The 18781-nt window shown below is 36.2% G+C and overlaps 1 protein-coding gene across 8 annotated transcripts in view; it reads right to left on the bottom strand.

Moving 5' to 3' along the window:
• Nucleotides 1-18781, bottom strand: part of RPS6KC1 (ribosomal protein S6 kinase C1) — a 141881-nt gene that overhangs the window by 15953 nt on the left and 107147 nt on the right. For all 8 annotated transcript variants that reach the window (XM_081026976.1, XM_081026974.1, XM_081026978.1 and 5 more), the window contains 2 exons: nt 12405-13994; nt 12044-12133 (listed from right to left, as the gene is read on the bottom strand). In XM_081026976.1, coding sequence (XP_080883102.1) covers nt 12044-12133; nt 12405-13994 — 1680 coding nt within the window. The remainder of the gene's footprint in view (nt 1-12043; nt 12134-12404; nt 13995-18781) is intronic.

The raw sequence follows: 18781 nt of genomic DNA, 5'->3' as shown, positions 1-18781 counted from the left end.
AATATTAATATATTAATATAACACTTACAAATACGCCCCAATTCTAATTCTTAGATTAAATTTGTAAAGATATACCCTGAAATTGCATTGCCAAAAAGAAGCCTAAAGTTGTGAGGCTATCAAAACTGCTCTAAAACTACTTTATTTGCAAAATCTATAGACAAAAATTAAGTATAAACCAAGAGTACTGATTTACAATAAAGCTTCATAGTAGCTACTACAAACACCAGGTGAATAGTCAGGTATATGTGTCTAACTTCAAAAATAGAGAATATAAAGAAATACCAAATAAATTTGTAAAGCTAGCTTGAAAGTATAACATGGTGAAGCTGAGAAATCCCTTTAAACTCCCTCAAATTTTTTAAATCTCTGGGGGAAAAAAGCAGAAACACATTTTAAATGATAAATTCTACCACTCTTTTCTCCATTTTTAAAAATATTTTTCCTATAAAACCCAATGTGTTAAGTTTCTGTGCATGTCCCTCCCCCACTACTATATTTTATATTTGCAGTTTCTAGGACGGTAAAATAGTGTCCCTATTCTCCACAAATGCAGCAGTACTCTAGGCATTAAGCAAAGCGATCGGGGGGAAATAACAAAACTAATTCTCAGATGAACTCAGAAAGAGCTGGTAATATTTAAAAATCCTGGATTTTTGTCTCTGAGTCAAAGAAATGTTTTGACAGGGATCTAGTTAAGCTACTGTGTGAGCCTGGCTGGGAATGTCCCTGAGAATGAGGACAGCCAGACCTCCAACATTCTTTTTACCTGTAATTTTATGATCCTGAAAGTGTTTTCAAAAGCACTCATGAGCCTTTCTCATAACTTCTTCTCCCTCCATTAATTTAAAATGCCCAAAGAGTGGGATTATACTAAAATGAGCTAGCATTCCTCAATCTTCCTGTTTCTCCTTTCTAGAAACAGCCATTCTTCCCTTTTCCTAAAAGACCTGGGTGGCAAGCGAAATGAATCAGTGTCACTAAATCTAACCGTTGTCATCTTGTAATAGAGACACAGAATCAGTGCCAGATTAGATTTCAAACCAACCAAAATTTTTTAACGATATCAAATATGTGAGAACAGTTGAATATAATTTTAGAACTCTCACTTTAGTACTATCAATCTTCATAGTCTAACAATATAGAATCTTATTGATACATACTAATGATTCAAACGATCGTATTCCACAAGTGAATAAACAAGTTTCCGTAAAACAATGAAGATATCACAAAATAAATGTGCTTTGCCTACCATGGTTTTTCTCAGGTTTAACACCTAGAACATTCTACAAGAAGCCAGAATATTTTTCAGAAAAATACTGCAGCCTTGGTAATCCATATTGTCAAAGGGCTTGCTAAAACTCAGAATAAGAGAGTTTTATGTCCTTATGTTAATCAGTAGGTTTACTAAGTCTCCCTCTTATAGTCCTCTTATGTAACAATGTTAACCTGACCCCAAAACTATAATAAGCCTCGCTCCTAAAAAATAAAGGAGCACAAACGCAGAAAGCGTGGACTCAGGAAACCATAAAACGTTTACATCTATATGAGAAGTGAAGGGAAGGCAGGAAAGTATCCACTGAGACCTGAGAAAGTTTGAAAGACACTGGAAAGACCACGTGATCCAAGCGTTACTGAAATCATGACGGGTACCTAGCTACAGGCCTGCCTTTTAGGACTGTACAAGTTAAACCACATGGATTTGTCAGAGACATGACTCAAAAATAACCAAAGATAATGATAAAACTATGCTGGAAATTGTACAGAAAATGGAAAAGGTTAGAACACGTGTTTCCAACTCAAGCTTTAAGTGAAGATCAACCTTTCTACACAGCTTTATAGAGATGTCTCATCTTGCATCTCAAGCAAATGTGGTGCTCTCGACATCCCAAATTCAGAATTGACTCTTCTTTAAGAGATGTCACTTTTACGATGCCTGATAAGGGAATCGGACATTCCACATTTACTTCCCCCCTTATTTTTCCCCTCAGTCTTTACTCCTTGGACATTCCACATTTACTTCCCCCCTTATTTTTCCCCTCAGCCTTTACTCCTTGATGGATTCGTTGTGATTCACCTTCAAACTGGTGACATCACTTGATTCTGTTCCCTGGTTTTTCCAGTAAGGGAGACACACAGATCATCTCATCCTTCCACTTACGTCTATTACAACTAACCCTAGGTTCCCATACCCATTCCAACAATCTCCAGAGACAATTCCATAACCTCCATCTTGGCAGTATGTTCTGTTGTTGCTATCTTCCTTTCAAGATATGGTAGGAAACGGAGTAAGCAGAATTTTCTTAGACAAGAATTTCACATAGAGAGAAATTCTATTTTAATTTAGGACAAGCATTAAAAAAAAACTGTGGAACTGTGAGAGGTCATATATTAAACCTGAAACTAATAAAAAAAATTTTTTTTAAAGAGGTCATATAAAACTCAAGGAAAAAGCAGCAATTGTTTCAAGTAAGTGCTTATGTAATAATCAAATTAAACCACCATTCAGATTCTGGAAGAATCTGTCATACAAATGACATAGCACTTTAACCAAATATCGGAATGACAGACAATTTTAAAGGCACAGACCTATATAATATACTTAAAATGATACTCAGTAATAAGTACATTTTGGGGAAGGAGAGTAAATATGCCACAGGCATTTTTCCAAAATAATTTTTTAAAATTAACTGTAAACACCTGACCGTAAGAATTCCAACTCTTTCTTTTGGAAAAGAAACATAACTAACAAAAATACATAAGCTTTTGGAATAAAAGAGAGATCTTTGATGAGTAAGACAGTACGAAAATTAAGCCATATTCTTATAAACATTAAAATTAAGTACCATGTACACTTTTATAGTGTCAGGAAAAGAGCTGGAGGGTCCACATTTTCCCGAAAGTCTGTAAGTGTTCAATAAGATTTAAATGCTGTTATAAATGATCAAAAATTTGTTAACTTTCTTCCCAGAGAGCCAGACTTCATTAATGGCCTTATGTAGGAGTAGAGAAAGGTTAAAAAAAAAAAGTGATCTATTATTAATGACATACTTGGACCAAGGAAAAGAACATCTTTCTTCTGCAATGAGCATTCCACGTCAGCTAGAACATGGAAACACTAGCACTGTGTGCCTACAGTCTTTGCCGGCAGCATCTGTTGCTAATTGAAAGGGACGAGAATTACAAAATTCTAGTCAATTTCTCTCACCAGCTCTTGCTGTGTATAAAGATTTTCTATGCAGGGACTAAGCATTAGTTTTCCACCACAGCTGATGACTAAAGAGCAAAGAAAAAGAAACACAGAAGAAATTTTTTTTGTATCCAACAATATCTAGAACTAAACTGAGAGTATATAGCATATCTTTTGCTAGCTTGGTAAATTACCAATCTATAAATACAACTATTCACTAACTTTAAAGGTCTATTAATGTCCTAATTAACCAATGGTATATATCTTCTGTTTGGGTGATCTCTTTTTTATACAAATCTTCAGAAGTAACTGTCAGTATTATACCAATTATGTCCTTTATTTCTAGCTCCTAGATAGAGTGCCTGGGACACAGGAGGCAGTTAATAAATGCTTGTTGAATAAATATATCGCTCTTGTGTCTGGGAGCACTGTTCTTTCGAGGCATTCATTCAAAGCTCCTCCAAAGGCCTTATCACATTCTTTGAAGTCCCACTGCACACAGAGATCTACATTAAGTCCTTTTGCATTTTTACATGGGGCAGCTAGAAAGTTTCAAGCGTTATGGAGAAAAGCAGGGTGAGAATGGAGGTCGGTCAGCTGATGACTGCAGTCGTCCAGACAGGAGATGATTAAAGTGGGATGCTGGAAGGGTACGTCCAAGTGCTCCCCTCTGCAGAGCGCGATGACCACTACAGTTTGTTCTGGGGAAAAAAGCCCTGGGAGCAGGAAGAAGACAGGATTGGGAGGTAACTCAAGGTTTCCCCTGCCCCTTTCCAATGTAAGGAATCCAGGAACACAATTACATGAAACTTGCTACAAATATGGTAACTGGCCATACTACCTGGTTGCTGGTCTGGTGACATCATCGTCAGTTAGAAATTTTGTTTCAATGTTATCAAAGTCATACGCATTTAAGTGTGCTATAGGACAACTATACTGCCTAGTTTCCCCTCAAGGTATCATTTTAGATATATAGACATATTTTTCAGTTTCCACCAAGACAAAATGTTTCAACTGAAAGCAAAACCAAAACCAAAAGCCATTTTCAACTATGAGAATAAAATTGCATTTTAATTCCAAGTTTGGATTATTCCTCTAATCCCTACAACCTAAATCATTAAAGTTTAGAAGTTTAAAGTTTAAAAGTCTGAAAGTGCATAACTGTTTAGAGAGAGACCGTGTATTTGAAATGAGGTGATTTAAGACAGAAGAAATTTACTTGCCGAAGGTCTCACAACGTCTCTGTGCAGATCTTAGTTCTCAGGGTGAGAGCTATCTAGGGCCCGGAATTTGCATTTCCCAGCCCATCCTTTCAAGTGGGCATTTTGCTCTTTTTTCCTTATTTTATACTAGTTCAGAAAATGCTGGCAGCCCAGTTAGCATTTCTACATTCCATGAAGTCCTCCACCATCGCACTCAATTGATTATTCAAATGCCATACTTCGGGGGGGGGGGGGGGCAGGGGTATGTGAACTGCTTAAAAGTTGCCTGTATCACTTTCTCCAATTTGTCAGTGTTATCCAGAGAAGGCCAATGTCAGAGGCTAGCACTTTCCAAACTGAAGTGTCTGCAGCCGCTGGGGTTCTGCTCTTATCCAGTGCCACAGGTGATGGGAGAGGCGCCACAGGTGATGGGAGAGGCATGGTCTGCTCCACCTTTCACATACTTGCTTTCTTGGCTCATCCCAGGCTCTAGCCTCTCCTCCTGACTCCACCGCATTAATTCAGTTGGTTTTCAGGTCATTTAATTTCCTGAAACCCTGGGCCTGCTGTATTATACGTGGGGATTTGGACGTAAGTACAACACTACACTCAGCTAACTCAGGCTAGGCTTGACAAAATATCGAATTGTGCTTCTCTCCCACTACCCAGCTCTAAATTTCTTGTTGTCGTGCTGACCTGGCAACCATGTTGAGCTTTTCTGCAATCAACTACACAACTTGAGTCAAAACTCTTTGATTTAACTTGATTCAGCATTCCAAAGCCAAGAATTACTTGTTCGAGGGAGTTTATAAGTATCATCACTATACTGTTTTCTTGTGAGATAAAATAAGAAACAGGTAACTACCAGATGACTTCTGGTTGACTGATTATAATTACAATTCTGAGCTCTATACAATCTTGCTTACTCTCTCACCCTGTATTTCTAGTTCAAAAAAATAACAGCATGCTCCATTTCCCGTTGATCACATCACAACAACTCCATTCTGAATGGCCATCAGGTGTCACAGTGTTACCCAACCAAAGTCGTTAAAGTTGAATGATAAGAAAAAGGCTAACTGAAAATTGTGAAAATGACAGAGGCAGTGTGCTCTCTCCCCCTCCCCCACCCTTTCCTCTCTCTCTCTTCTCTCCTTCTTTCCCTTTCTTTCTCCACTGCTCTGTTGCCATGTTAGGCAGTTACAGCTACATGTACTGTTATTAAAGGAACTTCAGGAATTTGATTTGCTTTACTATCTTTAATTTTTTAAAACCTTAGTAGCATTTTTAAAACATTTATTTGAAGGAAGTATTTGCAAATAATTGCTTAGAAAGAGTAAGTCCTGGCTACTTCATGGAAATTCAAAATGATAAGATTTTACATGGTACAGAAACTGATCATTTGGTCAAAGTAGTTAGCCATAGTTCTAGTACCTAATATTTAACTCAGCATTGCATCTTCTTTGTTAAATAGCAGAGGTAAAAGTCCACTTTCTTCTTTATAAAAATATGGTTGGTGGTGAGGGCAATTAACTGTATAGTTGCCAAAAATCAATTTAGACCTGAAAATAAGAAGCATTACACTGCCACTACTACTTCAGACTACAAGTATTTAGTCTTGTGTTCCTCTTCTAAAAAACAAACAAAAAAAATGTCCAAGATCATAAAGAAAAAGGTCTGGAGTAAATAAGAGGTTAAAATTAACTTCCTTTTAATAATTGAAAGCTTGAGGTAAACCGCCCAATTCTCCAATATCAGGGAGCATCACGAAATGTACACGGATGATGTATACTACCGTATCAATTCTTTCACTAGATCCACCAGCTAAAGCACTTCTTCTCTTGAGAGGGGCTAGTATGTTATTCATATTCACTAAGGAGCCAAATAAAAGAGACTGAACACTCCACTATTACTCTGTCTCATTCCTACCCCTAGAGACAAGTCACATTCTGGCCTGATGAGAAGTATGATTTCAGACTGGGTCTGTTTCAATATGGAGTGACCTTAATGCAGAGCTGAAGGTGACTTGCCCATCATCAGGGGGTTTGTGAGGGCTCCTAACTAAGGATGGATCCCAAGGTTCCAGACCTTCAAACCTATATAAGGCAACCCTTTAATCTTCTTTCCATCAGAAGGGCCTTGTCTGAACAAGGTAAGACCTGATTTGACTTGATGCTCTTTTTGCTTATCCTAATAGGCTCTATACTCAGGGCACAAGCTTCTCAATATTCAGGGATTGCCATCAGGCAATTCCCCTCAGTGTAAAATTTTCACTACTCCATCACAAACTTGAAAAGTTACCGGTTCTCTCGAAAAAGATACAGATTCAGTTTTTATGACAATAGCAACCAAAGGCAAAAGATTAAAAGTACTTGCTAATCACTCAAGAAAAACATTAAAACATTTACTATGTACCAGAGTGCTACTGTTGAAGTTTTGCTTAAGGGTAAATGAAACAAAAGAGTTACTGTTTGAAGCATAATGTTTAAATGTTAACCACAAATATTTTACTCTTTTAAAATTATTTCTAAAGCTGCCTCTTGTCTTCTTCTTTACTCCTTTAGAGGGGGGACAAAAAAAGACTACACCAGGGACATAGCCACGTTTCCTGGTTATGTCATTATTATTTCAAAATCTGTATCTATATTTGTTTGCTTTCTCTATCAACGTTGCATTCCTAAAATTAGATTCCTCATGCTGATGAAGTTACTTACCCAGGACCCCCAAATTTTCAGATCTAAATGATTCTTTCTTCTTCAAACAATTTTTTTTGGTCAGAATCTTGGCATTCAAACTTCGCCCTACTCGAAAGCTGTCTTGGCTGTTTTCCTTTAATTATTTTCTGTAAATCCCTCATTTTCTACATGATATGCTTTATGTAAAAACTCTAAAATATGTACTTAGAAAGTCCTATACATGAAATAATTCTTTTAACCCTCGATAAGAAATCAGTATTTATCCTTGGAGGAAAAAATTCTTGCCTTGATAAGATAGACTTAAATTTTGACTAAATTTTGTATAAGAAGGGTATTAGAGGATTTGACGTCTGTGATCTTTTTTATACTCAACAAATCTATTTCACTGCTGGTCAATTAAGGCCTAGAAAGTCTTAAATAACTTGCACAAGGTCATACAATGTGTTTATGGCTGATATAGGACAAATATTGAGGTTTGGTAATTCTCAATTCCATCTCGATATTCTAAATTTTAAAACTATGATGGCCTCCTGATATTTTAAACCATTCATGGTCTTGGTCCTAGATCTAACTATCAAACGCATAACTATCACACAGAGCACAGTGCTTAAAAAGTAACAAACTGTGTGTAACACATGTTTATGGAGAAGGGTGGGGGACGCCATCCTGCAAAGATATATTCACAGACTATTTGACTGGGTCAGACTAGAAGAGCAAAGGTCGGTAGTAAATAAACGTCATGCTCTAAAACTGAATTTTGCAGACAGTTTTCAACATGATTTTTTTCTGTTTCACTTTTCCCTGTCAGCTGGGAGCCGTTTCCAAGTGTGAAATCGCCGGAGAGAGGAAGCAAAGCTGTCATTTGACATCTGGGAGCATGGAGATTGGGCTGCAGTAAAGAACATTTTGGACATCTTCGATTTACACACATATCCACTTATAAATTCTCAGGTCTGAAAAGTATTCACTGAGAAATGTCAATGCAAATTTCAAGAATTTATAAATGCTTACAGTGGGGTAGAAAATAAAGGTGAAAGACACAGACTGATAGCATACCATACCAACTTCTTACAGGCTAGAAAGGGAAACTTCAGTGGCGACATATGCATAATAACTAACATATAATGTTACTTGTGTTAGATTGCATATTAAACTTTCAAATAGTCTTTTGTATTTATATGCTTACTACTATAGGTTCTATTTTCTAGCTGCTTTTTTATGAGTCAAAACTGCTAAAGAATACTGATGGAGAAAAAATACTTCCTTGACATTTTATTTTTCCTTTTGACTTAAAATGCAACAACAGAAATTTATTCTATATTATGATACATTAATACTTGCAATGATAAAACACATCAACTCCTTTGAGTGCATGTTCATGTGTGTACACAAATAGAAATAAAATCAGAAGAATGACACGGAAGTCCTCTGGAGAACAACAACCAGTTCACTCCAGTTTTTATTCCATGATCGCACACAATGAAGAACAGGAGAACCTGTCTAAAAGTCTCTTCACACAGCATCTGAACGTCTCCTAATATGGAAACTGGACACGGTGATGTTTATATTGTCATGCTATACAATCTGCTCCTACTCTGGGGACTATGTCTTTGCTCTTTCTCTTCCTGAACTCCGGTCTGTTTCTCTGGTATGAAAGGAACCCATTTACCATGAATGATGTTTATTTAAAATAAAACCTTTCTAGAGAGTCACCCTCGATAATCTGAGGATACAAAGTGAACCTAAAAGGAATGGCTTCTACTTTGAAAACAGGGCTGGGTTTGATCAGTGAATTCGTATTCTCAAGACCCTCTTGATGGGCCTGCAGCTGCAGCCATTTATTTGCTGGCTTTTTCACAGATGTAGACAGAGAACGCTCCATGGTTTTTGTCTTTTTGTTATTGGATTTGTTTTCTTTAATATAAAAAAGTGGCAACTTTTTTTTTTAAGTTCTTCGTTTTGTTGTAGAAACTTGTGAATATTGAACACCCCTGTTGCAATGACTATGGTTTTTTAAAATCTAAGATCACCAAGTTGGCAGAAACTGTACTTAAACAACAGAAGGTGATCATTTGCATATCAAAATTTATCTATCTTGCTTTTCCCCTCAATTAGACCAAAACATGTTGATTCACAGGTTTCTGTGTGTGTGGTTTTTTTAAAAAAAATCTTATTTATAGACCAGAATAATGGACCCCCTGCTAGTTTGGCATTTGCTCAAGTTTCTGTCCATGTAAATCGAATCTGTTACTGGAAATTTTTCTCAAAATATAAAGGCACATCATCCACAAGATTAAAAGATACATTGCTGATATTATAAAGCACAGGGGCAGGTGGATAATGTTTTTAGGACAGATATGTGATAAAGGTTCCCAGGCGGGAGGAGTGGTGGGGGCGGGGGGTAGAGGCTGCATGCTGTTTAAACATCAGTGAATCATTCTCATCACAGTCTTGTGACAACTTTCCTTTCTAACCAAACATCAAGTGCGTAACATGCTTTAGAGTTACTTGGGCAATAATTCTAAGGTTAGAGTTGGGAAATGAGAGGGTTGGGGTGGGGGGGGAGAATTACTTCAACCTTTAGTGCTTCCAAAAGAGGACTAAGCACTCTATGTCCCCATGTATTCATTGGTTTGTGATGTTTAGGCATTGAAATATTAGTATATTATCCTTACCCCCATCCCTTTGAAAGGAGGAGGAAAGCCTGCTTGCAGTTTTTATCAGGAGCAATGCTATTCAATCTGGGGACAAACAGCAATCTACACATTTTCGCTCCCATTTCCCTCGCATTATAAGAAAGGAGCAGGAGTACACAGACTTCACTGAGTTCTGTACTCAGTCAGTTTAAGATCCTCCAAATTAGAACACTAGCATTACTTTTGAGTCAAGGCCATTACTGGTTTTATTTTATCCTGTTGATAAACCAAATTAATAGGCCCAAGGAATGAAGAGACTTTCCACATTGTTCAGTGCGTGCCATAATACTACAACACTTTTGCAACTCACAAAGCTTGAAAGTACAATTCTTTTATGCAAATAACTAAAACAAAGCAAGCCCTTCTTCAGACTACAGCTTTTTTCAAATGTTAGTGAAGGACAACCTGGAAGTTGAGAGCAAAAAATTAATTAATGGTAGACTGCCACCTGCTGGTAAACTAGAAGAATTGTAATTTCTGAGAAAAGGCTTAAAAATCAGAACTTGGAAACTGATCTGTATGAAATTCAGTATTTCAAAACACAAAACTGAAAGTATGTATCTATTGATTAATGTAGTATGTTTTTTCCACATATATTAAAACTCTCAAGACGTCAATATGCTATAATGTGAAGTAAATATGACTACTTCAAACTGAAGAAAAATAATCTGCTAGAATGCCAAAGTACAATCCTACAGATAGTTTTCAATAAGTAACAATATTAATAGGAAATAATGAGTCTGTTATAAACATTAAACAATGCCCGAGACAATTTCGTTTTAATATGGTTTACACTGCACTTGACTTCAGGATTTAGCAGAATTTCACTTAAAATACTCCCCAGATTTAATTTTGATTCTAAAACCTCCAAATTCATTATAATTAACTCGTATATTTATGTATATTGGTACATAAAATGTAATTTCTCATCAAATTAGAAAATGAGAGGATCTGTTGAAAAAAAAGAACCAGATAATCATAATAAAGTGACTTTACTGTGAAATTATTTTTGTTATCCTATTAACTAAATCCTACTAATAAGGTTTCAAAAAACAGCATAGTATATATTACCTATTTGAGAGAAACAAAAAAAATGTAGGCATGCTCTACTGCCCCTAGGAAGACATAAAAACAAACAGCCCTAACTTGGGGGAAGAAAGAGTAACAGTAACAAGAAAATCCAAATCATTGTTTTCAGGAAATAGTTTTAGGATATTTGCTTTGCAGGTTGAAAAACTTTGCTATTCCCCAATACAGAAATCATTCTTAACAATGAAGGTTGTAACTGAAAACAAGATCACTCCTTCAATCCTAATTATAATAATTTGCCATTATGCAGGGAAACAATGTTTGCCTCAGTAATACATTGGTCAGCTAGTAAGCACCAAATACTGTATTAATCAACAGCTAAGCAGATCACATCAATATAATCAGCCTGAGTCCCCTTTGAAAGCCGGTGGAGTGACAAGTGAAAAAACTTTGGCCAGCCAAAGAAGCTGAATGCTAGGCAAAAGGTGAACGAATTTTGGGTTCAAATATAGCCCTATCTGCACTGATGATGGAGAGAAACTAATTCAAATCCAAACCATGTGCATCAGCGACCTGTAATTACCAACAAAGGATCTAACACCCCCAGAAGTAAATTTCTAATTTTTATAAAATAAAGACAATACAGTAAGAGTAAGAGAAACCTGCTATGTCGAATATTTGGCTAAGTAGACTATTTTAAAACAAGAAAAACAAGCTTCCTAAAATTTCTCAAATATAGAAAGAACACTTTTAAATCTGCTGTAAAATGCCAGGTTGGCTCATCACTGAATCACAACATTGTATTATTGTCTTTTGTTTGTTTTTTTTTAATTCTGCGTTTTACCCATATTTAGCCTTAGGAATATTGACTGTCCTTTTAGTTAACTGCCTCACACATCTTAATAAAAAGCACCCATATAAAGAGGTTCGGGGTATTTTAAGGTCTTTCTGAACACTAAGAAGTTAATACAGTTCTAAGACAGAATTCACTGCCCATTCTACAAGTATAAACCCATTTAACAACAAATAAACATACACATATACACACGTACACATAAAACATTATAAAACTATATAATGGTTTTAGTCCCCCAATTTTCTTTTTTGAAAGGTTAAAGAGAGAACCAACTCCAACATATACGTGAACTGCTAGTGACAAACACAACTTCTACAAAGAAACAAGAGCTGCAGAACTACTTTTTCGAGTGAAACACGGTAGGAGATGGCGCTAACCTGGAGCACAGTACATTCTCTCTATGGCATCGCTGTCACAGGAATCTTCAACCTCACTCCACCTGCTAAAATACGTTAGCTGAATGTGTCCTAAAAACAAAACGACAGGAGAAATCAAAACATTTTTCTCTTCCATTTTCTGCAGAAGTGAACTGTAATTACTCCTTTTGTAGCTAAAAACAGTATCATTAAGAATAATGGCATCATTAAGTACTAGAAGCTATTACTGGGGGTGAATTTGCTGCACTGATAATGAAGCTCTAGACAGGAAATGAAGATACTAATTACAAGATAAAACGCCTACTCAGTTAATTGGAAGCAACAGCGAATAAAAAGAAATGCATTTGCAAAAGTTCCTGACCTCTATCATTCAATAAGATGTTGTTTGGGTTCAAATCGCGGCACACAATTCCCTCTCTGTGTAAAGCATCAAGGGCTACCACCATTTCAGCTGCCCATCTTTGAATGCAGCCCTCTGGGATGTAAAACCTGGAGTTTAGTGCTAATTTTTTATCAAGGTCCTCAAAAATCTGATGTATTTCCTGGTCTCCTTCTAGTACTAACTCACTGGCTCCCTTAGTCACAGAGTTTCTCTGAAATAAAGTCGGTTCCTCTTCAACCAAATCATCAGCAGGCTCTGTGAAGAGCAATACTTCTTCAGTTATTAAAGTGTCTGTGTTCGCATTACATTCATTAGCACCTGAGAGGGGGTCAGAAATAGGAAATAAGTTTTCTTCTGTATTGTTTGCAGTAATTGCTGACTCAATCGCTCCCAATCCTTGAAAGTTAGGATCTGAGCTGTGTAACAAAGACATGTGTCCTGCACTACTATAATCAACAGCTGCTGCAAATAACATCCCAACAGCCCCCTGTACATAGTGTTTCTCTGTTATAATACGGGGTTGAAGCCTAGAGGGATCACTCAGTTCCTCTGAGCCTTTTTCTTCTAGAGTTTGGCACTGATCAGTACTAAGCCTGAGGCATAAAACATCGGGGGCTTCCAGGAGTTTACTTTCTATTATGCCTGCATTAGTCTGTGTAAACTTAGTAGATCCCATTGCTGCACCATCTTTTGTTGGCTCCAATTCTCCAGGTAGATTTACAAGAAGATCAGGCCTTCCTTCATCAGTACCACTGACATCATCAAAAGCAGCATCTTTAAAAGAAATGACTGGGACAGAGTCATCTGAGCCCCCGCTAATGGTGTCCTGAGCTATAACCTTGCTTTCACAGATATTAAAACCCCTGGAAGTGTTGTCTCCATCTGAAAGAGTAAAAAATGGTTTCAAAGGTTCTGACTTTAAACTATATACTTTTCCTCCAAAATCAAGTCCTAGGATTTCACTAGTGCTATCTTTACTATCTATCCTAAAGAATTCCATGGGGCTGTTTTTAGATCTACTGAGGGAATCAGATGTTCTTGGAGAACTAACTGCTTCCAGGTCATTGTTTGCAGGGAGGAACTTCAGCTCATGAGCTAACAGCTGTGTGCTGGGGCTGTCACTGTCAGCAGTGAGGTGTGCTGGGATGCTTTCAATGGCTTTGGTAGTAACGTCATTCCCTTCGGTCTTCATGAAAGGCTCCTCATTCAATGACCCTGGTTCAATCTTTTCTTGACCATATTCATTGCACAATGTTAAATAACTAGTAGTACATTCTTCTTCTGAGCTTGAGCCAGAATCTGGCCATTTTGGAGAGCTCTCCTGGCCATCATCGTCTTGGATGCTATCATCTTGAGAGCTTAGAGTAAGACTAGTCTTCACAGGCTGAACTTTAAGCACCGTTCCACCATCACTTCCTCTGGATTCAAAGCTACTGCTGTCCTGAGGACTAGAACTTGGCTGTTGTCGGTGGACTTTAGTAAGTGTAGATTTTTTCACTTCCTCAATGTCAAAGCTTTCTTCAGGACTTCTGTTTAGAAATTTACTGATATATGACCAGAGTTTGCCACCTGTGAACAAGTATAACCAAAAAAAAAAAATTAAGGTCCCCAAATTAATGGTTACTTACTAAAACCATTAGAAAAATAAGTAGTATTCAAATAATCAATCAAAAGCCAGTCAGTGATACCCATTAATACATCAAGTCTGATATAAGAGCTGACTGGTGAGTACAGTTTCAAGCATATCTCCGAATATCAATTATTTTTGAAATGACAACCTATTTCTTCCTTTGAAGGGAAATTAATTATAACAAATACTAATATGAAATCTCAAAGCTGAATTTCTGCTAAATATAATTTAGCTTTAGAAACATTTATGTTCTGATATGTTTCTGTAGTAATTTTTTCAAGCATGGCCCATTGGTTAAGTGGAAATCTATAAATAAGCACTACTTAAAACTGTCTACGTCACTGGGGGAAAAAATCTGTAATATTATTCCCTTTTGAAAAAATGCCCAGTCCAGGATTAGAGGGGAGATTTGGCAGCTGGTATATAATTATGTCATTATAAATGATATATTAATAATATTTTTCTCATTTTGTCCCCTCCCCATACACATCATGTGTGGTATGAGACCAAATAATGCCAGTAAGAAATATTAATTGGGCAGCCATTAATGAGGCGAGCTCTTGTAATTCTGATTCTGTATTCTGATATATACCAGAAACCTACAAAAACCAAAATCATAAAAATCAGTTTCACAGAAATCATAGAAATCAAACAAACACAAAATAATCCAATGTTTTACCAGCAATATTTGTTCAGAAGTTATTTCACCTTATTATTCTTTTGGGGTTTTTTTAAACCATTAAAAACTAAACCTCTTTTGCTAATTAGAATTTTTGAGTAAATAAATATGAAAAATAAATAACTATGTTAAGTATCAAAAACCTACCAAAGCTCTACTGACTAGAAACATTTTCCTTAGCTAACTTTCTGTCCTCACTAGATTATACTTAGTGTTTAATATTTTCCCATATTCAATCTAAAGTTTAAGGATTCATATATGGTCTTGAAACTCACGCACAAAAGGAGCTATGTGTTGATTTCATCTTTTTTAGTCTTTTGACAACAATAATGCACTCCTGTAATCACAAATACATCTACTATGGCACACTAACACTAGTGCCTAAGCGTGAAGCTGGGCCTCTTGTATGCAATCCAAAAAAAATGACGGATGTTGTTTTCAATTCTCCCAGATAGTGACTACTACTGTGAGAACAGAACCAAGTCTTTTTCATCTTTGTGTATCTACTGCTTGTACAGTATGCAGGACATAACAGGCATTCAGTCAACGCTTGTGAGCTCAGATGATAACTTATCAGAATGACCTGTGCCATCACAATGTAGACAGTAGCTACAGCTATAAAGCTCCTTCCAGCGGTCAGCAAGAAACAGTATCTAGTAAAGTTACCAGTATCTAGTTCACAGTATCTAGTAAAGTATCTAAAAAGTTCTAAGTTTCCTTCATTCCTGGGCCAACTCCCCTTGGATGAGCTACTGAAATCTAAAATTCCGTGTGCCTAAATTCTTTATTTTTACCCCCCAAAATCACTTCCTCTTTCTGAATTCCAAGCACTCTGACACAAAAGCTTTGGACCAAACTTGGATTATTTTCTCTCCTTGTCCTTTCTACATCTGACAACTTTCCAAGTCCTATAAGATCTACCCATAAGATTTTTCACAGTCTTTCTCTTAATTCCTTTGACCACTCTTTTTGTTTCCTGGAGTAACAAACATTATAGCTACAACTAGATCTCTACTTTAAGTCCTTCCTGTATCACTCTACCATACTAACTGTTGCCCAATTAATCTTCCATTTTAGCATTTTTCTATTCAAGAACCCAGATCTCTTCCACTCATTGAATAATGTACCAGCTACATCAGATCAGGTCATTTGAACCCCACAGTAATACAGTATCAACTCATGATGTGGTCCTCTCCTTCAACTCAAGGCATAATCTATCTGAACTGGATTTCTCCACACATTACCCATGCTGGGCTTTTGTTCAAACTATACCTACCACTTAGAAGTTTCTTTCCTATTAATTTCCCAAATATCTGCCTGTCTTTCAGAATTTGTTTTTACTTTTTTGTTTTTTTTTTTTGTATTCCCTAGCTGGATACAATTCCTATCTTCTATGACTCCTCTATATCATTTTGTCCCTCTTATGACATTTACAACATCTATTTCATATTGATATTACTTTTATGTTTTTATTATCTCCTTTACCAGACTGCAGGGTCTTCCTAACTACATGGAGAGGAGTCTGTCCAGCATGTAAAATCATAGGTATTAAATAAATATATATTAAATTGGGATATAAAAAGATGACGCCTTTACAAGTTTTTTAAAAACCTTTCAAGGATAAGGGTCTACAAATGATAATAATGTCATTAGTTTGGTCTGACTTTCTTCCTATTTTAATACAAATATACGGTTTTATTGTAAAAATTTTTAAATACAGAAAAAAAGAAAAGAGATTCAGAATATATCACATAATGTTAGTTAGGTCAGCTGCGGGCATGGTCAAAGCGGCCGGAAGCCAAGTTATACCCCTCTGCCAAATTAGACCCCTCCCCAGGAGCCAAGTCATTCCCCTTTGCTAAATTAGACCTCTCCTCGCCTGACAGAGACTGGGGCCCCTGGCATTTCCCAAAAAAGGCAGCAGACTGCTGGTGCGATAAGCAACTCCAGACATAGCCGCTCGCACCCGATCTGCTGCTAGGGGGGCCTGCTCATCTGCCACCTCACTCAGCCAACCCCCTCCCCAAAAAATCACATATATACCTCCCACTCTCTACCCTGGGCGCGACTTCGCCCCTACCTGGGGACCAGTGAACCTCACCCGGGAGCGCAGAATAAAGCACTCACTTTTCTCTACCCGCCTGACTAGACCCATTATTTCACCACAAGCCTTACAGTTACCCCTAACGACTATTAATTAGTACATTTACTTATCTTTTTATGAGCAACTAACATATCATAAACATTTTCTGATTTTCATGAGACTATGAACTTGAATTGCTATACAGCACATCTATGTGATAAGATGTTATAATATATATAAATATACCTCTATCAATGGACACTTAAGATACTCCAGTCTTTTACTATTAGAATTAAAACAATATATACTTTTGCATACAAATATTTGACATCTCTGATTATTTCATCAGGACAGAATGCCAGAAATAAAAGTACTAAAGCAAGAAGCACAAATATTTTTAGTACTTCTGATATGTGTTGTTAAACAACTTTATAGAAAGGTTGTCCCAGAATCCACCACTATAAGCAATGTGTTGGTACCATCTTTATAGCAACTTGCTTATGTTGGATATTAGCAAGTTTACCACTTTGATTAATAAATATGGCATCATATTTAATGTCCTTTTCAGTATTAGATAAAAATTTCTAAATGCATGCACCTGAAATTAATATAAACTAATATAGAATATAAACTGTCATTGAAAATTTTTTTAAGGGGAGGAATGTGAAAAAAATTCTAAATGTGTTTGCTGGCACTTTCTTTATGGAATTTGTTCTTAGACTAAACAAGTACTCACAATGAATTATTAAAACTTTGCATGTTCAAGTGAAAAAGAAACTGTTTTAGCTCTTCTTCATTCTTTGCTGGGTGCCCAGTTAAATTTAATGCTCAATATAGAGCTATAGAAACAAAAATTTTGGTCCTATCACATACTTTTTTTAAATTAAAAAATCATGAAAATCCCATAACTTCCAAGAACAGATTATTCCTATTGAAGTTTCTCACCTACAAAAGCTGAGCAGGTTTTACTTTTTATAGAGTAAAGATGAGGCCCAACAGACAAGCTTACTCAAATGTCAACTGTTACTGTAACATTAAAAACATTAACCTAAAAAAAAAAAAGAAAAAAATCCCTGTTATTGCTAAACCACAAAATATAAATAGAAAACACCTAACATATTCATGATTTTTAGATTTTAGGAATATAAATGACACCTTTCTAAGTCCCACTATAAAATTATAGATATTAGCTACTTTAAGCTATGAAAATAGCCAATTCATAAGGTTTAATAAAAATTCTCTGTCTCTCATCAAATTTTAATCTATTGGTTTTCTACAAGATTGCAAAGAAAATCTGTTAAATTTGTTTAGCCAGAATTAGGACTTTAAATTAATATGTATGATAAAATATTGCTGGACCAATGATCAAAATCATCTTTTGACCCAGAAATTCTACTTCAATAAATTTGTCCTAGAAATGGTTCTCAAAAAGCAAAACAAAAATACACAAAGATACGTAGGTAAAAGCACTAGAAACAAATTAAACACCAATTAACAAGGGAGTAGTCAAATAAATTATGGTAAATCTGCACAACCAAATACTCTGTATCTATTATTAGGTTGGTGCAAAAGGAATTGCAGTTTTTACAATTATTTTTAACCTTTTAAACCACAATTACTTTTGCACCAACCTAATAAAAGAATAATAGCAATATGTGGAAACACTTACCTAGTGTTTATCATGTACCAACTATTTAATCCTCACATCAATCCTATGAAGTAGGTAATTACTACCATCCCTATTTTACAGATAAAGAAATGGAGGCACAAAAAGGTGAAGTAACTTGATCAAGGTCACACAACTAGTAAATGCCGAGCCAGCCTTGGAGCTAATGTACTGGCTCCAGGATCCACACTATAAATACTGCTTCTCTTAGAGCAGACCTATATATACTCAAAAGGAAAGCTGTCCAAGGTACACCGTTAAGATGAGGCGAGAAAGCAAGCTACAGAACAATATGTAA

Source organism: Rhinolophus hipposideros (assembly GCF_964194185.1).
Source record: "Rhinolophus hipposideros genome assembly, chromosome: 19".
In the NCBI taxonomy this organism is placed as follows: domain Eukaryota; kingdom Metazoa; phylum Chordata; class Mammalia; order Chiroptera; family Rhinolophidae; genus Rhinolophus; species Rhinolophus hipposideros.
The sequence above is the reverse complement of the archived record's forward strand: the minus strand, read 5'-3'. Positions and strand labels throughout refer to the sequence as shown.